Genomic DNA, 24,029 nt, shown 5'->3' with positions numbered 1-24,029 from the left:
AGATATAGTTCATTACTTTACATAGCTCTGTACGAGTTTATCTCAAAGTTCACGTGGCCATACATCAAGGGAGTAAAGAGATAATTAAATTGGTACATCAATATAAATATGTTTTGTTTTTGTTTTTGTTTTGTTTTTTTGTTTGTTTTTTTTTTTTGCGGTACACGGGCCTCTCACTGTTGTGGCCTCTCCTGTTGCGGAGCACAGGCTCCGGACGCGCAGGCTCAGTGGCCATGGCTCACGGGCCCAGCTGCTCCGCGGCACGTGGGATTCTCCCAGACCGGGCACGAACCTGCGTCCCCTGCATCGGCAGGTGGACTCTCAACCACTGCGCCACCAGGGAAGCCCCTATAAATATGTTTTAAATGGTCTTACAGATTGGAAGAATTATTTCTTTGAGCCTATTTTCATCCTTCATTGACTTCTGCAAGTATTAGATATGGTTATGTTGTTCTTGCTTACCTTATATATAAATGCTGTACTAATTGTAAAAGCCCAAAATGACTGCTTTGTTGTTTAAAAGACCATGATTGAGAGAGAGAGAGAGTAGATTGTAAGGAAAGAGACAACACAGTAGATCTAGCTGCTTACTCCTTGAAAGTCTCCCAGGAAACCATGCTCGGCCCTCGGCCAACCCTGGAATTATGGCCGTCAAGATGGCTTTATTTTGTTTGTTTTGTTTTGTTTGCTTTTCTGTTTTCTTCCAGTTTTATTGAGATATAATTGACATATAGCACTGTATAAGTTTAAGGTGTACAACACAATGATTTGACTTACATATATCGTGAAATGATTAACACAGTAGGTTTAGGGAACATCCATTGTCTCATGTAGATACACATTAAAGAAATAGAAAAAATATTATTTCCCTTGTGATGAGAACTCCTAAGATTTACTCTCTTAATAACTTTCATTTATAATATATAGCATTGTTAAGTATACCTGTCATGTTGTACATTATATCCCTAGTACTTACTTATCTTATAATTGCAAGTCTGTAGCTTTTGACTACTTTCATCTAATTCCCCCTTCCCCCACCATCCACCTCTGGTAGTCACAAATCTGATCTCTTTTTCTGTAAGTTTGTTTGTTTGTTTTTTGCCTGCACCACGTGGCATGTGGGATTTTAGTTCCCCAACCAGGGATTGAACCTGTGCCCCCTGCAGTGGAAGTGTGGAGTCTTAATCATTGGACCACCAGGGAAGTCCCAAGTTTGTTTGTTTTTGAAATATAATTGACCTACAACACTATGTTAGTTCCTGGTATGTAACACAGTGATTCAATATTTCTATGCATTTGAAAATGATTGCCATGATTGTCTAGTTGTCATTTGTTACCATAAAAAGATATTACATAATTATTGACCGTATTCCACACACTGTGCATTTCATACTGGTGACTCATTTATTTTGTAACTAAATTTGTGCCTCTTTATCTCCCTGTATACAATGGAATATTACTCAGCCATAAAAAAGAATGAAATCTTAACCATTTGTGACAACATGAATGGATCTAGAAGATATTATGCTAAGTGAAATAAGTCAGGCAGAGAAAGACAAATACTGTATGATTTCACTTTTATGTGGAATCTAAAGAGCAAAACAAATGAACAAACATAACCAAATAGAAAGAATCATAGATACAGAGAACAAACAGGCGGTTGCCAGAGGTGGGGGGCAGTGGGGGGAGGAGATAAATAGGTGAGGGAGATTAAAAGGTACAGACTTCCAGTTACACAATAAATGAGTCAAAGTGTTCTTTATGTTAGTGATTGATGATTTTGTTATACACATCTGGAGCAACAATCAGGATAAATAATATGCACCTGGTTTTGTTGTTGGGATCCCAAGTTTGGAGCAGCATGGCCAACTGCTAGCAGAATTATCTAGTGACCAGTCCCCGATCTGAGCCTCAGATCCTGAGACTCAAATTGGCTTCCTGAGCAGAGATATGTCACGCGTGTCCTTATAGTTTGCTGCCAAAGAGATAGCACTCCTGTGTGGTCTCAGATGAGAAAGATCTTAGCTACATTAACATGTTAAAATTTGTCCTTGAACTTAAAGCATGACTAAAAAGTATCTGAAACATTTCTGGTTACATTAAATTTTCTCTACTGTCCTAGTATATGAAATTAACTGGAAGACTTACCAGGTGTCTGCATACTGCAGCACTATCAATATATACATATTTGTCGTGGGTGCATTTGTATGTATCTGTTCCTGCCTGAATTTGAGATTTAGAGCCCTTTACAAAACCACTGCTCTGGCTCTTGTATAAGAAGAGCAGTTAAAACAAATTCTCATCTGAGTAGGACCTGGTTTTATAGTCTTTCTCTGACTTTCTCACTGGACAAAAGGAAGCTCTTACAATGGGTCTGTCGGGATTTTTTAATATATTCACTTACTCTAATAAAGGTTTTGATTGTCTTTCTTTAAAAAATGCTATAATCTGAGTCATAACCTATCTCCTAGGGTAAATTCCCCCTTTTCTTACTGCTCTTCCTTACAGTGCATTTCCTCACACTGTTCACAGGGATCACCTTCCTGTAAGTGGTCTGTACTCCTATTTCTGTAGTTCCATAGACTTATGGGAAGCTGTTCTATAATTTGCACCTCCTCTTTCCTTTAGGAATACTCCCATTCAAATATTATACAGAGGTTTTTGGGGGCTTTATCTTTTTTAATTGAAGTATAATTGACATACAGTATTATATTAGTTTCAGTTGTACAACTCAGTGATTCCATGCCTAGGTTTTTGCTGGGGAAAAAAGTAGATTTCTCTCAGTTCTCATATATCTAAACAGCCACATCACTCAAACTTTGATTTTGTTCACAGGAATGTATCTGAAGAAAAGAATCCTCTTACTATAATTCTTGATTTTAAGTATTCTGTTTTATAAATTCTGAGCCAAATTTTTATTTTGAAAAAGTGGTGAGGGACTTTCCTGGTGGCACAGTGGTTAAGAATCCGCCTGCCAATGAAGGGGACCTGGGTTCAAGCCCTGGGCCAGGAAGATCCCACATGTTGCGGAGCAACTAAGCCCATGCGCCATAACTACTGAGCCTGCGCGCCATAACTACTGAAGCCCGCGTGCCTAGAGCCCATGATCCGCAACAAGAGAAGCCACCACAATGAGAAGCCCGCACACTGCAACAAAGAGTAGCCCCCGCTCAACGCAACTAGAGAAAGCCTGCGCACAGCAACGAAGACCCAACGGAGCCAAAAAAATAAAGTGGTGACTTAAGAATAGAAAAATATAATTTGCTTATATCTACCCTCTTTTCTTGCTTTTACATACCCCACTCCACCCCTCCCCCCACCATCAAGTAATTAGGTTTGATTACGTGCCTAGTGTTATTCATGTGGGTTTCAGTTAAACTAAAAGCTGAATGCCGTGGGACCAAAACCAGGTGACAAATAACCAGACTAAAACATTTATTTTACTTAGTTTGATATAAATTCACAGATGAACTAGGTAAAATATCTTTGAGTTCACTGTAATTTAAAAATTGAACATGGTAATATAGGATAAGAATTGACCTGACTCTTCATTTTCAGACCACTTAAAGTGTCACTCAGAACCAAAATAACTATACAGCTGAAATTCTTCAGTGACTAGAACCATCCCAGCTTTTGAATAGACTAATGGCATTAAGCTTCTGTTAAGAAAATTGGCGAAAAACCAAGATGCTTTAAATCAATCTTCTACTCTGCCAAATATTCTTAGACCAGGTATCTCTTAGGATTGGGGAGGAGGTGGGTAGAGTCTACTGATATAAAATACCTGTTTAAAAGAGCTCCCCAGGGCTTCCCTGGTGGTGCAGTGGTTAAGAATCCAGCTGCCAATGCAGGAAACACGGGTTCGAGCCCTGGTCTGGGAAGATCCCACGTGCCTTGGAGCAACTAAGCCCGTGTGCCACAACTACTGAGCCTGCTCTCTAGAGCCTGCAAGCCACAGCTCCTGAGCCCACGTGCTACAACAAAGAGTAGCCCCCGCTTGCCGCAACTAGAGAAAGCCCACGCACAGCAACGAAGACCCAACGCAGCCAAAAATAAATTTATTTTTAAAAAAAATAAAAATGAAAGAGCTCCCCAAATCACAGTTAAGTAGCCAGTTGAGGAAGGATTTGAAGATTGGGTAATAGCTGACTTTGAGGGTTTTTTTCTTATTTCTTTCATTTATCTTCTTCACAAGGAATGTGAAGCCCTTTAAAGGCTTCTTTGCTGTTACACAGTGGAGGCAGTGTGCTATAGTGGAGATATCATGGGCTTTAAAGCCACATAGAACCTAGGCTTGAAATGAATAACAGCTTTGCAACTAAACAGCTGCCTGGACTTTAGTCAAGCTTCAGAACCTTTTCTTGTCCATAAAATTTGGATATTAAAATACCTATTCCATAAGCTTGTTAATGTTTAAACAAGATGACACATGTAAAAAGCTTAGGGTTAAACCTGACACATGGCAGGGGCCCAATACATGTTCTCTAAACCTTTATTTTCCCAGATTTGATAGAATAGAAGCTTTTAATGAGTAAAACTTAGATGAGGAAATCATGAAAATCTGCTTTTCTAAACTCAGAAGCCATTCTTTGAGCAATTACTAGGCATTATGGGAAATTTTTTAAATGATTAAGGCCCAGCCTTCTACCTACTCACAGTCTACTAGGAGAAAAAGACACATGAATGATACAACTACAGAATGTAAGAGGTAGAAACAATGTGCTATTGGAATTTATAGGGTAGGGGGGAATTCTGATATGGTGGAGAGGTACTGAAAAGGTGTCCAAAGTAATTTGTTTAACAAAGTAGATATACTCTTGAAGTTCTGTTTTTTAAGGAATCAAATATATATTAAAGTTTGCATTGGGACTTATCCTCTTTAAATGTTAAAGCCAGAAGTTTGACTTAAGCAAAATTACCCATATATTTAATATAAACTACTTGGTCTTAATTTTGTTCTCGTATGTCAGTTTTTAGAGGAATGGATGCATCTTGGGAACTCCTGCTATCAGTGTTACAGTAAAATAGTTTGAGTACTGATGGCAGGTTTTTTTTATGGCAGTTTTAAAAGTGACCTTTATTCAGGTTCTAAAAATACAGTTTGCGCTTCTTAACAAAACCTCATGTCGCTCCTCCATATTGAAAAAAATGTCTTTTCTTTATGAAAGCTTGGTAGGAGTTATTGGAAATATTCAAATTGCCCTTTAAAGGATTTTTTTAAAATTCTAGGGCTGCTTCATTAAACATCGGTTTATGCTGTGCTGCAAATGTTTTAGAGATCCTTCATAATCAAGTCCCTTGCTTAAGATCTTCTGGTTTGTTTTTTTTTTTTTGGATCTTCTGGTCTTAATGTAAGTTCCACTTTTCTCATTCACACAGACTTGGACATTACATTTAAAGTTTGCGTTCAATCCCATCTCTCAAATTAATTTGCATTACTCTTGGATATAATCAAAGTTGTATAGTTAGCATTCATCCCTGATGAATTGATGAACAGTAGCACTGGAGACTCATGCATTTATATTTTGTTGAATATTTTGGAATGAGAAATCAGACTATATAGATTTAATCAGGTAAATACACTAGAGATGTATTACTTCCTTGTGAGTGCATTTCCCCGGTTGTGTCATAGAGCTTGTTACTTAAGCCTAAATCAAAGTGCTCTAAAGACAGGTTGCAAAATGATTGTCAAAGATTTCTTATCAACTACATTTTTTCCTTGCCCAGTTTTCTCTTGTTGGCTCTATTTTTGTATCATTTGCATTTTTTTCATCTTTGTGTTGAAATAGCTCATGCTTTATAGTAAAAGAAAGTAGTGATGTTTGGAAGTCTAGGCCAGGGCCAGAATCCTGTGGGCCTACTGGCTGTTCACTGTAAGGACTGGACACAATTTGACAGACCATAGAATCCAGGAGTTGGAAAAACTTCAGAAGGTTTTGGATGGTTGTATCGTAATGGAATCTTGGAATACGAAGAGCAGACTTCCAGTACCAGCTCTATCATTCAGAGGCAGCATGCCCTTTTGGACAAGTTATTTTACTCTTCCAAGCCTCCACTTGCTCAACGTTAAAATGGAGATATCCTCTCCTTTAGGGGATTGTTGTGAGGATTAAATGAGGTAATAGATATCAAAAATAATTATAAAATAACTATATAAATGTAAGGAAGTAGTACTAGCTTCCTGCTCCAAGCCACAGTAAACAAAAGATGGCTACATTGATGTCAGAGTTAAGTGTTCTCAAACTCTGGGCTTCAGTGGGACTGACACTAACCAACTCTGAGATTTTGAGCACAATATTCTTTCTCTTTGGGCATCAGTTTTCTTATCTGTCAGATTAGATCTCAGGCTAGGTGAACTCTAAGAGTTTTCCAGCTCTAAAGATCCTAAGTGTACCTCCTTTCACTGTCACTCTTTTATTTACTTGTGATGCAAGTGACAGAAGGGAAAATATTTAAGCTCAAAATGAAGTACCAGGGCTTCCCTGGTGGCACAGTGGTTAAGAAGCCACCTGCCAATTCAGGGGACACGGGTTCAAGCCCTGGTCTGGGAAGATCCCACATGCCGCGGGACAACTAAGCCCGTGCGCCACAACTACTGAGCCTGCGCTCTAGAGCCCGTGATCCACAACTACTGAGCCCACGTGCCACAACTAATGAAGCCCACGTGCCTAGAGCCCGTGCTCTGCAACAAGAGAAGCCACCGCAATGAGAAGCCCAGGCACCACAATGAAGAGTAACCCCGGCTCGCCACAACTAGAGAAAGCCCACGCGCAGCAATGAAGACCCAACACAGCCAAAAAATAAAATAAATAAATTTATTTTAAAAAATTAAGTACCATCATAAAATTCCCCTTGTGAGTGAAATCCATGATTAAGTCTCAAAAGAGAGAGTGAAAGGGCTTCAATTAGCGCCTTTCCTTCTGAGAGCTAGGCCTTCCTATTAACTGTTTCTGTGAGCTATATTTGCCAGTCAGGTAACAATCTGAGAAGTTTCTGCTGCTACTATGCCAGCAAAGAAATATTTTGGCAGTAATGTCCTTGGCATCAAGCCAAATACGTTTCACAAAATGATATCTTATAGGAGGCAGGTTTGGGCATTAAGGAATTTCCTCACATACCTACACCCATGGATTATTCCCTTCCAAAATATATTTGCTATAGCCATGTATAAATCTGTAATGCTAATTGATGAATAAATAGTACTTTATATTTTCATTTAATAAACATTTTATTGAGTGTCTGCTATCAGCCAGACATTATGCTGGATACTTTACTTACATTATCTCTAATTTTCATGTAACCTCAATGTCACCTAGGGGTCTCCCTGCTGGGGGTGGAGGTACATACAGGGGGATGAGGAAGTTGTTGACATCCTCACAAGACCTCTGGTTCTGAGCACCTACTTTCTGCTGAATTTCTGTTTGTTCATTTTACAGTACAAAATAGGAAGATTGCTTATCATCTCGCCATGCTGCACATGCTATCTCTCTATTCCATACAACATTCACCCAGGTGTGAAACCTAGCCTCTTCTTCAATTTACGCATATATTATCTTCACTTGAGGCATTCGTGTATGTGGTAGATTTTACTGAAATAGAAGGAAGGTTTATTTGTGGCATCACAAATAATTTCAAATTAACACCTAATATCTCATACCACCTGGGAGTTTTTTCCTCTGGCCCAGTTCATCCCACACAGAGGGATAGTCTCTCAATGATTCCTCTCTTTCTCACTTTTCCCTCTTCTTTTAAATTTCCCCCTATACCTTAACCTCACTTCTGATTCAAATATATATATATATATATATATATATATATATATATATATACATATACATATATGTGTGTATATGGATAGATAGATATAGATATGTATGTAATATTTTAGTCTTTATTCCCTAAATGAGCCATGGACTTGCCTTTGCATATCCAGACTCATCTAGGTATATGTTCAGTGAAACAAAAAAGGGCTTACCACTCTCAGAATCCACCCTCCTTACAAGGCAGTAGTGGTTATAAACAGCAATTTTTTCCCTAATACCAAATAACACTGTAAGGATTGGTATTATCCTCACTTTATAGATGAGTAAACAAGCTCAAAGATTTAATGACTTGTCCAGGATTATTCATTTAGTAAGTGACAAAGTCAGATTTTGAAGCTAGGTCCATTTGCACCCAATGCACTTTCTACCAAAAAAGAAATTGGAAAAGATGTAATTTAAGGTCCTCTGGGCTTTTGAAAATAGGAAAATTGCTTTGAAAATTCATAGCATCCTAATCCATTTGGAATAGGGACGCATAGCTTTACCGTTGTGGCCCAAATCTGCTGTGTAAGAAGGTAGGGAAACATAAGGTTTCAATCATTTTAAAAAATCCTGCTTGGTATCAGATAAATGGGCATTTATTATGGCTAATTAAATTTTATCTTTTAAAATTTACTTAGACATTGACTTTTACCTGATAAATATTTATTAATCATCTCTACCTTTTTTATCGTATTTCTTTTAAAAATACTTTTTCTAATACCTGCTATTTTTTTTATTACAGAGACAATTAAAGGCAGATGCTAAAAAAGCTATTGGAAGGCTTCAACTCCGCACGCTGAAACAAGGAGACAAGGTGCATTTATGACTTGTAAATGCTATTTGTTTTAAAGCAGTGCTACCAAGCTATTGTTAAAAGCTAAATGTTCTTCCAAAGTATGATTTTCATTGGAATTTATAATTTAAAATTTTTTAATCTATCTGATGCTGGAGGTAGGCTGAATAATGGCCCCCAAAGACATCTAGGTCCTAATCCCTAGAACCTGTAACTGTTACCTTATATGGCAAAAAGTACTTTGCAGATGTGATTAAGTTAAGGATCTTGAGATGGGGAGATTATCCTGGATTATCCAGGTGGATCCTAAGTATAATCACAGTGTCTTCATAAGAGGGAGGAAAGGGGAGATTTGACTACAGTGCAGTAGGAGATGTGACAATGGAAGCAAGAGGTTGCAGTGATACAAGAAAGGGGCCATGAGCAATAACAGTAAAAGTTTGTGTCATTTTAAGCCACTAAGTTATTGTAACTTGTTACAGCAACAGGTAATTACTACGGTGCTTCAGTACAACTCTACTTGAACATCCATTTTCAGATTTAGCACAGTTGAAAACTACCATTGATGTATAAAACACGTATCAAAAAATAGCTATGGAAGTTTGTACTACAATAAAAATATAGCTACAGAACTTATTGAAATAAAAAATACCACTTATAATAGCACCAAAACCATTATATACTTAGGTATAAATCTTACAAAATATGTACAAGATCTATATGCTGAAAAGGGCAAAACATAATGAAAGAAAGAAATCAAAGAAGACCTAAAGAAATGGAGGGATATACCGTGTTCATGGGTTAGAAGACTCTGTCGTCAAGATGTCACTTCCTCCCCAAACTGATCTATAGATTCAATGCAGTTTCAATCAAAATCCTAGTTGCTGGGCTTCCCTGGTGGCGCAGTGGTTGAGAATCCACCTGCCGATGCAGGAGACACGGGTTCGTGCCCTGGTCCGGGAAGATCCCACATGCCGCGGAGCAACTAAGCCCGTGAGCCATGGCTGCTGAGCCTGCGCGTCCGGAGCCTGTGCTCCGCAACGGGAGAGGCCACAACAGTGAGAGGCCCGCATACCGCACACACACACAAAAAAAATCCTAGTTGCATCTTTTGTAGGAATTGACAAGCTGACTCTAAATTTATTTGGAAAAGCAAAAGAACTAGAATAACCAAAACAATTTTGATAAAAAACAAATTTGGATGACTCACATTTCCTGATTTGCAGAATTATTTTAAAGCTACAGTAGTCAAGAAAGTGTGGTATTAGGGAAAGGATGGACCTTTAGATCTTTGAAACAGAAGAGACAGTCCAGAAATAGACCCACACATAAATGGTTGATTTTCGAGAAAGGTGCAAAAGCAATTCAAAGAAGAAAGGGCAGTCAGTTGTTGGCTCTCCATACACAATGACTGAATATCCATAGACAAAAAAAATGAACCTCAATCTATACTTTATACCCTCTGAAAAAATTAACTTGAAATGGATCACAGACTTAAATATAAAACCTAGAACTATGAAATTTTAGAAGAAAACTTTGGAGAAAAATATCTTTGTAGCTTGGGTTAGGCAAAGATTACTTACATATGATACCAAAAACAAGTCCATTAAAGAAAAAAGAGAAATTTGTTAAAATTAAGAGCTTTTGCTCTTTGAAAGACACTGTTAAGAGACTGAAAAGACGAGCCACAGACTGGGAGAAAATATTTGCAAATCACATTTCTGATAAAGGACTGTATTCAGAATATATAAAGAACTCTCAAAACTCAAGAAGAGAACAGACAACCTAGTGGAAAAATGGGCAAAACAGACCTTTTACCAAAGAAATATATGGCTGGCAAAAAAGTGCATAAAATGATGCTAAACATCATTAGTCATTAGGGAAATACACATTAAAACCACAATGCAATACCCACGGCACATTTATTAGAATGGCTAAAACCAAGAGCTGACCAGATGTGGGACAACTGGAACTCTCTTGCATTTTCTGGTGAGAATGCAATGTACAGCCAGTTTGGAAAACAGTTTGGCAGTTCTGTGTGTGTGTGTGTGTGTGTGTGTGTGTGTGTGTGTGTGTGTGTGTATGTATAAATTAATTAATTATTGGAGTATAGTTGCTTTACAGTGTTGTATTAGTTTCTGCTGTACAGCAGAGTGAATGGCAGTTCTTTATGAAGTCAAATATACACTCTCGAAAGAACCCAGCAATCTCACTGCTAGATGTTTACTCATTCACATGAAAACTTGTTCACAATTGTTCATGGCAGCTTTACTGATAATTACCAGAAACTGGAAAGAACCCAGATGTCCTTCAAGTGTTGAATGGATAAAAAAAACTGGTGCATCCATATCATGGGATACTATTTAGCAATAAAAAGGGGGGAATCCTACTGATACATACAACAACGTGGATGAATCACAGATGCATTATGTTAAGTGAAAGAAGGCAGACTCAAAGGCTATATAAGGCACAATCCCACTTATAAGATATTCTGGAAAAGCCAAAACTACAGGCACTGAAAAACAGATAAGTGGGTGGCAGAAGATAGTGATAAAAGGAGGGGTTAATTACAGAGGGGTTAATTACAAAGTGGTATAGAGGAATTTGTTGGGGTACCAGGACTATCCTATATCTTGACTATGGTGGTGATTAAGTGACTCCATGTATCTCCAAACTTGCAAAACTGTATACTCAACATTTAGATTGAATTTTATTGAATGTGACTTATACCTTAATTTTTTTAAATGGAAAAACATAGCCATAGAACTTGTGGCATTGTGTAAATTCTAAAACCATGAAGAGGTTTAAATTAGTGCTACTTGTTTCTCTTTGTACTGTTCCTCTTTGGTTGACTTTATTCTTTTACTTTATTTATTTATGTGTTTGTTTATTTTGGCTGCACTGAGTGGCTTTGCAGGATTTCAGTTCCCCGACCAGGGACTGAATCCGGGCCACAGCAGTGAAAGCCCAGAATCCTAACCACTAGGCCACCAAGGAACTTCCTTCTTTTACTTTTTTTAAAAAAATTATTTATTTATTATTTTGGCTGCTTTGGGTCTTTGTTGCTGTGCGTGGGCTTTCTCCAGTTGTCTAGGCATGCGGGCTTCAGTAGTTGTGGCTCACAGGCTCTAGAGCTCAAGCTCAGTAGTTGTGGCACCTGGCTCTGTTGCTCCGTGGCATGGGAGATCTTCCTGGACCAGGGCACGAACCTGTGTCCCCTGCATTGGCAGGTGGATTCTTAACCACTGTGCCACCAGAGAAGCCTCTTTCTTTTACTTTTTAAAGTCTAAATATTTTATTTTATTTTCCAACTTCGATTACGTAATACACAGTGTTATTGACTGTAGTCACCATGTTTTACATTATATCTTCAGACCTGATTCATCTTATAGTTGAAAGTTTGTACCCTTTTATTAACTTCTCCCTATTTCCCCCATTCCTCAGACGGTGGAAACTACTTTTCTACTCACTCTTTCTATGAGTTTGACTCTTTTTTTCGATTCCAATTAAGTCTAGATAATTTTTAACTGCTTATTGAAACAGTCGTTTTAGTGATGTGATGCTCCTTCTTCTGTAGGAATTTATGTAATTTATTAAATACATGTATTTTCTGATTTTTCTCTGTAGTTTAATGTATTTTTCTTATCCATCTGAATAACAATAACTATTTGCTCTTAGGAAATTGGCCCTGATGGAGATAGTTGCGCTGTGTGCATTGAACTATATAAGCCTAATGATTTGGTACGCATCTTAACCTGCAAGTAAGTTTGATTTTCTTTTATGTCGTCAATAAGAATAGCTGACTTACAAAAATGATTGTAGTGGGGGAAACTATTTTGAATGTTTCCAATTTGATGTAAAGAAAGTGTTTATTTTTAACTTCTTTCCATTTAAATATAGGTGATTGCTTTATTTTTAATGTCATTGGAAATGGTATAAGGCTAATTATATAATATTTCCATAATCTGGTACAATTTGGAAACTAGTTCCGTAAAAAACTTAAGGACCTAGCCAGCATCACTGTTTATTTAATTGTGTGTGTGTGTGTGTGTGTGTGTGTGTGTGTGTGTGTGTGTGTGGTACTGGATTATTTAATTCAAAATAATTCTACCAATCCTATTGAGAAAAAGATAAAATCAACTTATGAGCACCTATTTGGAAGTCTTCATTCTTTAGCTTCTTATTATTCCTCTCCCAGAAGTTGTTCTTAACACTCTTCCTTTTAGCTATTAAATAGTGGCATTCTTTTTTTTTTTTTTTTTTTTTTTTTGCGCGGTACGCGGGCTTCTCACCGTTGCGGCCTCTCCCGTTGCGGAGCACAGGCTCCAGACGCGCAGGCTCAGCGGCCATGGCTCACGGGCCCAGCCGCTCCGCGGCATGTGGGATCTTCCCGGACCGGGGCACGAACCCGTGTGCCCTGCATTGGCAGGCGGACTCCCAACCACTGCGCCACCAGGGAAGCCCAAATAGTGGCATTCTTGGAACTTATCACATTGCCTAAAGTATTGGAAATATGTTACACTCAATACTTTATTGTACTATATTATTGAGAATGACTAACTGTACTATTTTATAGTTAGGGAATAACAAAATAATTAAGATCCTAATTACTGAACAAAACCTTAGGTCAGGTAACATCTTAGCTATTTTTCAAGTCAGTGGTATTGAAAATAGTTTTTATGAAGCTAGAGTAATGAGGCTTTACTTAAAAGTACCATATTATGAAATTTCCAAATTTTGTTTCTGTAATAGTGTGTTTAAAAGGGAAAAAAAAGGCATCCGTTAAAAGACTAAGTAAACTTAGAGGGTAACCTGTTAGTATATTAGGCAAAGTGTTGCTAGTTCACAACTGATAACCAAAATATGTGTTTCTTTCCTTCATTAGCCATATTTTCCATAAGACATGTGTTGACCCATGGCTATTAGAACACAGGACTTGTCCCATGTGCAAATGTGACATACTCAAAGCTTTGGGAATTGAGGTAAACGTTGCTAAACTATTTATATGAAGGAACTTAAGCAGTGTGTTATTTATATATCTGGGCCTTCAAGAAAAAAAATCCTTATTTTTTAGCTACATAATGTGCTAGACTTACAGTTTATACCAAAAATTGGACCTACTTATATCATAGTGACAGAGAGGTACCATGTTGGACCACCTCCATTTTCCTCCTCTTCCCTCTCCTCAAATGTACTTATTATGTGGTCAGAATTGGAAGTGATGACCCCAACTGACTTCTGATACCCCTTGCTGTTTTTTACTCTCTTACTATTGCATAGCAATCAAACTTGTTGTTAACTGAGCATGTAAAGTTTGAAAGAGTATAATAAGTATTAAGTTATATTTCATAAATGAAAAAATAAAACTACCTATTTCACAGTGTACACAACAGAAAGTCAAGCTCAACAAACTCTTCCTGACTTGAGGGGATATACAGACAACAGTGATTCTCAAAACCCCTAGGGGACAGCATAGGAATGTTTTTTGAGTGCCTTCCTTGTATCAGGCATTATATTATGAAGTGTTCACCCAGATAAACATGTCAGATGTTGATGGCAATATGCCTGTAACATCTTTCACCCCATTGGACCCAATTACTCCAACTGCTCTGGCTGGGACCTGCAAGAAATTTTTGTGATCATCAAAAATGGATTGTAGGTTTAAAAGGTTAAGAAGCATTGCTCTAATAAGTCACCTATGAAGAAACTTTGTAATGATATGTCAAGGAAAAATGTATACTCTGAGAGCCTCTTAATGTGTTCAAATGCTTTCCGCAGGTGGATGTTGAAGATGGATCAGTGTCTTTACAAGTTCCGGCATCCAACGAAGCATCCAATAGTGCCTCTCCTCACGAAGAGGATAATCGCAGTGAAACTGCATCGTCTGGATATGCTTCAGTTCAGGGAGCAGATGAACCGCCTTTGGAGGAACATGTGCAGTCAGCAAGTAAGCACCATGCTGAGGTGCAATGAGTGCCCCACAAATGATCCATTGGGGATTAGACACCAGGCAGAGTACTCCTGCTTTTTAGCATTTATTCTATTCATCCATTAACACATACCAGGTTTTTTCTAGTAACAATGATGCAATGCAGGATGCATCCCTACCTTAACTTAATATACACATTCAAATGTACCTGAAACAGATGAAATGCATTAAGAGTGGGGATTATTCACAGAATAAAAAGATTTTTTTATTGGAAAGCTTCTCTCCAGTGCATTTAAGTGTTGGCTTATTAACTTAGACTAAGGAGAAACTTTTCAACTTTAGAAGCCATTGTTTATTGCATATCAGAAATTAAGATTTCCTGGAATGATAAAACAGAATTTAATTCCCCAAAGCTTGATTTATACACAACTTCTCCAGAACCCTTTTTTTGCACAGATCAGAAAATGTGTTTAAGAATGATGTGCTGCCACCTGTTGATTATTTGCCATGAGGTGAACAAATTGTAGAAAGTAAAATTGAATGTATTAATTTCAAAATTCATATGAATCAGTATTAGCAACTTAGTAATATCATACCCAGAGAGAGATTTTAGGGAATTCTGTTACTTTTTTCCTTAGAGAAAACCCATATCCCGCATACAAATTACTTTCCCTTTCTTTAACTTCTACCTTTTTCATGGTTTTTGTTGGTTTGATAGTTTTTCCTCTATCCTCATTTTGAGATAACCTAATTCTGGCATAAAAGTAGAAGGAAAATGAAATGTCAAGATGACTTGTAAAAGTTTCAGCTTCCTATGACATGAACCTTTATCCTTGGTAGGCTTATCAGTGTCATAGATACCATTTCTACAGAGGTCACGAGGAATACCATCATGCAAACGCAAACCTCATGTTGTAATCTAATCTTTGGATATTTCCTAGAGTACAAAGTAGTCATAAGAATCTTAATAATCTGTGTTTTGTTCTACCTATAATAGATAATCATTGTCTATTTGCCCCAGATGAATTTTTGGTTCCTGTAACTGTGTGGTAATAGAATTCAGTGAAGATGAAGGACAGTGTATGGGATAATTCAGTTTAGCAGCATTGGTGGTTCAGTGGTAGAATTCTTGCCTGCCATACGGGAGGCCTGAGTGTATGGGATAGTTCAGTTTATTGTCAGACCAGTTTAAAAAAAGAAAAAAGTCCCAACCTACTTTTTTTGTGTTTTGTTCTTGTGGGGGAGGGTAGAAGGCAGAACAGTTTTTGCAGAGAATTTGCGAAGCAAGTAAAATGATGATCCATGTTCCTTCTCCTGTATTCTTTATCTCCATGAATGGTAGTAACACCTACCGGGGTGTGTCAAACCAGAAACTTAGGTAGATCCTAGATCCTTCCCTCTCCCCTTCCTATTGATTCAATATCATTTTCCTCTAAACCGTCCCCTAATTTTCAACCTTAATTCAACAGTCATAGTTTGAGCCACTATCTTATCTCTGCCCATTCCTTTTACTCTTCCTCCCCCAAGAAATTGCGGAAGCCCAGTCCAACTCCTGTTCCTCCTTTAAAACTTGCTCCCCTTTGAGAAGCTTCCCTTGACTCACCTGTGTGGTCCTACTGTCTACTTCGGTAGAACTTCTATCATTGCATTTATTGCACTGAATTGTATTAAAACCTTAAGAAGCCCCTTTGGGTAGGGACAGTGTCTTATTATTCACTATCGTATACCCAAGCGCCTAGCACAGACTGCCACATCGTAAATACTCAAATAAGTGTTGAATGAGTGACCACATAGAATAGATTTAATTTTATCTATGATTATATATTAATAGTTTGGGCATTATGCCTATTAACCATTGATTATTATGGTGATAGTTGTGATTTAAATAACTTTGTAAACATGCAATTGATTAGTTCATGCCTGTGTGTTCCATCATTGTGCTGAATTTGATCAGAGCACTGATTTTCAAACGTAAGCATACATTGAGTCACCTGGGGGGCTTGTTAAAACAGAGGGGCAACCACCAGTTTCTGACTCAGTTGGTCTGGGGTGGGCCCTGAGAATTTTCATTTCTAAGAAGTTTCCAGGTAATACTGATACTGCTTGTCCAGGGACCACACTTTGGTAACCACTGAATAAGGGCCCTAGTTCTTAACCCTGGCTGCACATTAGAATCACCCATAGACACTTTAAACATTACTAATGCCTGGGCTTTACCCCAGAATTATTAAATCAGAATCCATGAGATGTGGGGCCCAAGCACAGGTTAATTTTTTATTATAAAATAATTTCAGCCTGACTAAAACAATGTTTCTAAAACAGTAAAAAGAATGCCCATATACCCGTCACCAAACTTCTCCAAATGTTAACATCTTATATAACCATATACAATTATCAAAATCAGGAGATTAAATGATAAAATGTTATTAACGAAACTGATCTTACTCAAATTCCACCAGTGGGCCTATTAATGTCCTTTTTCTGTCCTAGGATCCCACATTGCATTTCCTCTTTTCTCATTTTTCCCCAGTTTTATTGAAATATACTTGACATATAATCAAAGTAAGATTAGTTAAATCCATCATCTCACATAATTACAAATTTTGTGTGTGTGTGGTGAGAACATTTAAGATCTACTCTCTTAGTAATTTTCAAGTATTTAATACAGTATTGTTAACTGTAGTCACCATCTATATGTTAGATTCCCCAGAACTTATTCATCTTATAACTGGAAACTTGTACCCTTTGATGAACATTTCCCCATTTTCCCCACCTTCCAGCCTCTTGCAACCACCATTCTACTCTGTTTCTATGAATTTGGCTTTTTTTTTAAGATTCTACGTGTAAGTGATATCATACAATATTGGTCTTCTCTGTCTGACTTATTTCACTTAGCACAGTGCCCTCAAGGTCCATCCTTGTCGTTGCAAATGGCAGCATTTCCTTCTTTCTCATGGCTGAATAATATTCCATTGTTTCATATGCATGTGTATATATATACATATATACACACCACATTTTCTTTATCTGTTCATCAGTCAATGGACACTTAGGTTATTTCTGTGTCTTGGCTATTGTGAATGATGCTGCAGCGAACATGGAGGTGCAGCTCTCTCTTCAAGATAGTGATTTCATTTCCTCTGGATATATACCCAGAAGTGGGATTTCTGGATGATATGGTAGTTCTATTTTTAATTTTTTGAGAACCTCCATACATGTTTCCTGTAGTGCTGTACCAATTTACATTCCCACCAACAGTGTACTAGAGTTCCCTTTTCTTCACATCCTTGCCAACACTTACCTGTTTTCTTTTTGATAATAGCTATTCTAACAAGTGTGAGGCAATATCTCATTGTGGTTTTGATTTGCATTTCCCTGATTAGTGATGTTGAGCATCTTTTCATGTACCTGTTGGCCATTTGTATGTCTTCCTTGGGAAAATATCTCAGTTCTTATGCCCATTTTAAAATCAGATTATTTGCTTTTTTGCTATTGAACTGTATGAATTCCTTATATATGTTGGATATTAACCCCTTATCTGTTATATGGTTTGCACATATTTTCTCCCATTTTGTAGCTTGCCTCTTCATTCTTTTGATTATTTCTCTTGCTGAGTAGAAGCTTTTTGGTTTGATGTAGTCCCATTTGTTGATTTTGGCTTTTAAGTCCTTAATCCATTAGAGTTCATTTTTTAAGTGGTGTAAGATAGGGGTCCAGTTTCATTCTGTTGCATATTTATCCAGTTTACCCAACACCATTTACTGAAGACTGTCTTTTCCCCATTGAGAGTTCTTGGCTTCCTTGTCAAATATTAGTTCATCTCATACACGTGGTCTCATACACATGGGTTTATTTCTGGGCTCTCAATTCTGTTCCACTGATCTATTTGTCTTTTTTTATGCCAGTACCATACTGTGTTGATTATTATACCTTTGTAGTATAGTTTGAAATCAGGAACTGTGATGCCTCCCCACTTTGTTCTTCTTTCTCAGGATTGCTTTGGCTATCCAGTGTCTTTGGTAGTTCCATATGAATTTAGGATTTTTTTATACTTCTGTGAAAAATGCATTTGGAATTTTGATATGGATTGCATTGAATCTACAGATGGCTTTGGGTAGTATGGACATTTAAACAATATGAATTATTTTTTATATAAATTTATTTATTTATTTTCTTATTTTTGGCTGCATTGGGTCTTTGTTGCTGCACGCAGGCTTTCTTTAGTGAATTCGTTTATTAGTTCTAACAGTTTTTGTTAGTATCTTTAGCATTTTCTCTAGGTCATATCATCTGGAAACAGACAGTTTTACTTCTTCCTTTCTCATTTTGATGGCTTTTTTCTATTTGTTTGTTTGTTTAATTTTTTTTTTATTTTTTGGCCATGCTGCACGGCATGTGGGATCTTAGGTTCCCCGACCAGGGATTGAACCCGCATCCCCTGCATTGGAAGCACGGAGTCTTAACCACTGGACCACCAGGGAAATCCCTTGATGCCTTTTATTTCTTTTCCTTTCTAATTTCACTGGCCAGGACTTCCAGTACTATGTTGAATAGGAGTGGTGAGAGTGGGTACCCTTGTCTTGTTCCTCTTGAGTACGTTGTTAACTGTGGGTTTGTCAGGTATGTCCTTTATTTATTTATTAATTATTTTTAAAAATTTTTGGCTGTACCATGCAGCATATGGGATCTTAGTTCCCCAACCAGGGATCAAACCCACGCCCCCTACAGTGGAAGCATGGAGTCTTAACCACTGGACTGCCAAGGAAGTCCCCATGTATGTCCTGTATTATGTTTGGGAATGTTCCTTCTATACCCAATTTGCTGAGAGGTCCACATTGCATTTAACTGTTACGTCTTCTTCGTCTCCAATCTGTGACTGTTCCTTAGTCTTTTTCTTTCATGACTTTGACACTTCTGAAGGCCACCAGTTGGTTATTTTGTAGAATGTCCCTTAATTTAGAATTGTCTCCTGCTTCCCAATGATTAAATTTATTGTCCATTGTCTATTTCTGGCAAGAATACCACAGAAATTATGTTGTGCCCTTCTCTGGCTCATATCATATGAGGCACATGATGCCCATGTCTTATTACCAATGGTTTTAATTTTGTTCGCTTGGTTAAGGTGGCATCTGCCAAGCTTCTCCTTTTAAAGTTATTCTTTGTCCCTTTATAATTATTAATTAATTTATAGAGAGACACTTGGAGACTGCAAATATCCTGTTTCTCATCATACTTTTTAGCTACTAATTTTATCAATCACTGATGTTTCTGCTTACAATAATTATTACTGAAATGTGTGCCAAATGGTGATTTTCTATTTCCATCCTTCTTTCTACATTAATTAAGCTTCTATTTTAAGGAAGAGCTATCATTTCTCCACTTATTTATTCAATTATTTATTTATAATAATATGGACTCATAGATATTTATTTTATCCATAATATTATTCTCATGATTTATTCATGGTTAGATTGTCCTAGATTTGGTCATTGGGAACTCCCTCAAGTTGGTTTGTTTTCTTTCAACATGCCCCATCATTTTTTTTTTTAGGCTTTGAAGGCCATAGGTCTTTGTTGCTTTTGGTTGTTTTCTCTTCCAACCTCTTAAGAATGAAAAAAACACTCTTAGCTATGGAGTTGGCTTGCAAGCTGTAGTTTGCTGATCCCTAGGCTAGAATCTAGATTAATCTTGTACTTTCCTTGTCCTAGCCCTGGAATCAGTTATTTCTTCACGGGGTGGGGGCTTTTATTGGAGAACAGTACCTCGAAATCAAGATCTGGGCACTAGGTATGCTCATTGCTATTGGGGTGTCATTGCTATTAGCCCTTTCAAGGAACAACACTAGGAAATATGTGTATGTACTCACACAAATATACACACACATCTACATTCACCTATCTATCTGAAGAACAGCTAGTTCATACTGATATTTCTGATTCCAGTCCAACACCACAGAGTTTATTCTAGCCTTCCCCTTTCCTTATTTGTAACTCCTTTCTCTGACATTGAGAAACCTGGCTGTTATTATCCACAATATATTTACTTATTTGTTCAATCCTAAAGTACACCTAAATTTCAACATTGCTAATACACCCCTGTGAAAAACAGTTTCATTAACCAGTGTAGTTCTTTGGTTTTAGCCTTTTAGGATATAGTCAAAGTATCATTTTCCAAAGTTACTTAGGTTAGTTCTTTTCTTTCCCATTCTCTTCAGGATGATTATATATTTCATCTGTAATATAATTATATTCACTTGTTACTATTTGTATTCCATTTTGAGAACTCCCGCCCCCCACAACTTCCTGATTGATTTTTTTTAGTCTTTCTTTCTATCTATGTATCTATCTATGTATCTATCTATTTATCTATCTATTATATATCTATCTATTTATCTATCTATCTATCTATGCATAGCATAGGTAATTTTTTTAAGTGCCCAGGTGATTGAAATGTGATTTAAGAGCTATTACATTTAGAATAGAGAAGCAGAAGACGTAACTTTTGCTCTTAAGAATGCTATAATCTAGGTACAAGTAAGCACACGTGTGAATCAATAAAATCATAATTGTAAATTAAAATGCCATATGTGCCTTATTTAAGGCAGCACAAATCATATTAAAGGAACAGGGAATGAGTGTAATAATCAGAGTATGATGGAATTAGATAAGTAAGGCTTCTTAGACGTGTGTTGAATTTTGTCTTAAAGAAGAGAGGGGTTAAATCATCCTAAAATTACCATTTCTTTTTAAAGATGAAAATCTACAGCTGGTAAACCATGAAGCAAGTGCCATGGCAGTGGATGTTGTTCCTCACGTTGACAACCCAACCTTTGAAGAAGATGAAACTCCTGATCGAGAGACTGCTGTTCGAGAAATTAAATCATAAAATCTGTGTCAATAGAAAACTTGAACCTTTAGTAATAACAGAACTGCCAATCAGGGCCTAGTTTGCTATTAATGAACTGGAATAACTTAATAAGAATGATACTGAAAGTGATGAGATGACTAATATTATGCTATAGTTTAATGACTAAAAATATTTAACCTATTAACTTTTTCCACAGACTCATTATATAATGTTTTTCATAGGCAAGTTTCCTCTCAATAGTGGTAGCAACATTTTTAAACATTCACAACTCTTGTCAAGTAGTCATGTTTTCCATTTATAACAATTTTCTTATAAAAACATGTTGCTTTTAAAATGTGGAGTGGCTGTAATCACTTTATTTTATGATAGTATCTTAATTAAAAATACTACTACTTTAGCTTGGGCTATATGTGTCAGGGTTTTTCTCCAGGTGCTTATATTGATCTGGAATTGTAATGTAAAAAACAATGCAAACTTAGGCTAGTACTTCATGAAATGTCTATTTAAGCTACATTAAGTTGATAGAACAAGATTAAAGCAAAATATTCATTTTAACTATTTTTTGTTTTTAAAATTAGGCTAAATGTACTTCATATGAGTGTCAAGCATAGTTTATCAGAGAATATGGACTGGACTGGATTGATTGGTATATTAGTGACACCAATTTGACAAAAGATTATAGACAATAACTGTACTTACAGAAACACTGTATAACTATTTCTCAAACTTTACTTATGGGACTTTCAAAAGCAGAATATATAAATCATCATACTATTTGAAAATTATTATCAATAAGTCACACAAAAATCGGTAATTGATCTTTGTGTATGAATTTGTCTACAGAAATTAGTCTGTAGAAAATATTTTCCAAACAATGTTGACTTTGAAAATTGAGTTTACATTTTACCTAAATGGGCTAAAATAACATTAGGTAAACTAAAATTCTGTCCATGTAGCTATAAATTTCGTGAATGCATTTTCTTGGTGTTTGAAAAAGAATTGGGGGGGAGAATTCCAGGTGCCTTAATATAAAGTTTGAAGCTTCATCCACCAAAGTTAAATAGAGCTATTATAAAAATGCACTTTACTTCTATTCTCTGTGGCTTCTCTTTGGTTTTAGAGTTTTGTTTCCAGTACAAATTCCAGCAGAATTTAGGCAAAAGCAGAATAGACATGTATTTTTGTTGGCTGAATGTAGAATGGATGAAACCATTGCATTCTTGTACACAGATTTGAAATGCTGTAAATATGTCCCGATTTGTATTGATTCTCTTTAAATATAAAATGTAAATAAAATATTCCAATAAAAGTTTGTGTTTGGTGTTTAGTTATCATATACTAACTTTTAATATATGCTTGGATTTAGGAGGGAAAAAGGTTTAATGTAAATGGTCATTGATATATTTGATCAATAAAAACTAACACTTTACATTTACATATTTCATTACATAGAGAGGAACTGCTGCCATTATAATATAACTGAACCTACCATGAATTATTTTAAAATGTCAGCTAGGTAAATAATGAGGTTGACGACTGATAATATAAGGTTAGAAAAAGACCATGATGTCAGTCCATCTTTGTACTACCCAAGATATAAGGCTGTTTTATTGCTTTAAAGTTACCTTTTCCTTCAGCCTTCTCTTTGGCAGTATCATTCTTGGGACGCTGTTAATGAGTTAAATGCATCTCTTTATTTTGCCAAACATGTTAAGAATAAACAGTTGCTTGTAACACTTCAGAACCATGATTATCAAACCAGGGTCACGTATGTCTTCTGTGGCAATATGCCAAATGTACGTGTGTGTGATGCCACACAATAACGTTGGCCTATATTCTTAGAAAATTAATCATTTCAAGCTTTGTGGGGTTTCTTCTGGGGAGGCGTTTATAACTTTTTAAATTTTTAATAGCTGTATTGACATATAATTTATATACCCAAAATTCACCCATTGTAAATGTATGGTTCCAAGATGCCTCGCAAATGTATATAGAGTTGTGCGATTATTATCACCACAATCAAGTTGAGAACATTTCATCACCCCAGGAAGTCCCCTCATATCCATTTGCACTCAGTTTCTGCTCCCATTCCTAACCCCAGGCAACCACCAATCAGCTTTCTGTCTCTATGGATTTGCCTATTCTGGACATTACATTTAGATGGAATCATAAAAGATATGGTCTTTTGTTACTGGCTTCTTCCACTTAGCATAATATTTTCAAGATTCATCCATGTTGAAGCATGCAACAGTACTTCATTCTTTTTCATTGCTGAATAATATTCCATTGCATGGGTATTCCATATTTGGTTATCCATTCATCAGTTAATGAACACCCAGATTGTTACCAATTTTTGGCCATTATGAATAATGCTGCTATGAACATTCATGTACAAGTCTTCGTGTAGCTGTATGCTTTCAGTTCTCTTGGGTATATGCAAAGGAGAGGAATTACATGTCACTTGTGAATTTTCTTCCTGGTATTATGTTTTGATAAGAAAAAAGAGTTTGAGCAACAGACTTTATTACTTTCACATGGTCAAAATATAAGTTGATTCCTTTAACAGTGGCAGTAGATGTATTTGTATGTATAGGTAGTCTCCAACTTAAGAAGGAGGGGTTTTCTGAGAGTTCAT

At 36.7% G+C, this 24,029-nt stretch overlaps 1 protein-coding gene across 2 annotated transcripts in view; it reads left to right on the top strand.

Annotated features, from left to right (window-relative positions):
* RNF128 (ring finger protein 128) overlaps positions 1 to 22,729 on the top strand; it is a 98,520-nt gene extending 75,791 nt beyond the window's left edge. The window contains exons 3-7 of one of the 2 annotated variants that reach the window (XM_059051365.2): positions 8,548 to 8,619; positions 12,277 to 12,359; positions 13,484 to 13,580; positions 14,377 to 14,545; positions 21,279 to 22,729. In XM_059051365.2, coding sequence (XP_058907348.1) covers positions 8,548 to 8,619; positions 12,277 to 12,359; positions 13,484 to 13,580; positions 14,377 to 14,545; positions 21,279 to 21,412 — 555 coding nt within the window. In that variant the 3' untranslated portion in view covers positions 21,413 to 22,729. The remainder of the gene's footprint in view (positions 1 to 8,547; positions 8,620 to 12,276; positions 12,360 to 13,483; positions 13,581 to 14,376; positions 14,546 to 21,278) is intronic. The other variant, XM_059051366.2, reaches the window with a different exon arrangement.
* The last annotated feature ends 1,300 nt before the right edge of the window (positions 22,730 to 24,029 follow it).

Source organism: Kogia breviceps, chromosome X, assembly GCF_026419965.1.
Source record: "Kogia breviceps isolate mKogBre1 chromosome X, mKogBre1 haplotype 1, whole genome shotgun sequence".
NCBI lineage: Eukaryota > Metazoa > Chordata > Mammalia > Artiodactyla > Physeteridae > Kogia > Kogia breviceps.
This window is presented reverse-complemented; position numbering and strand designations above follow the sequence as displayed.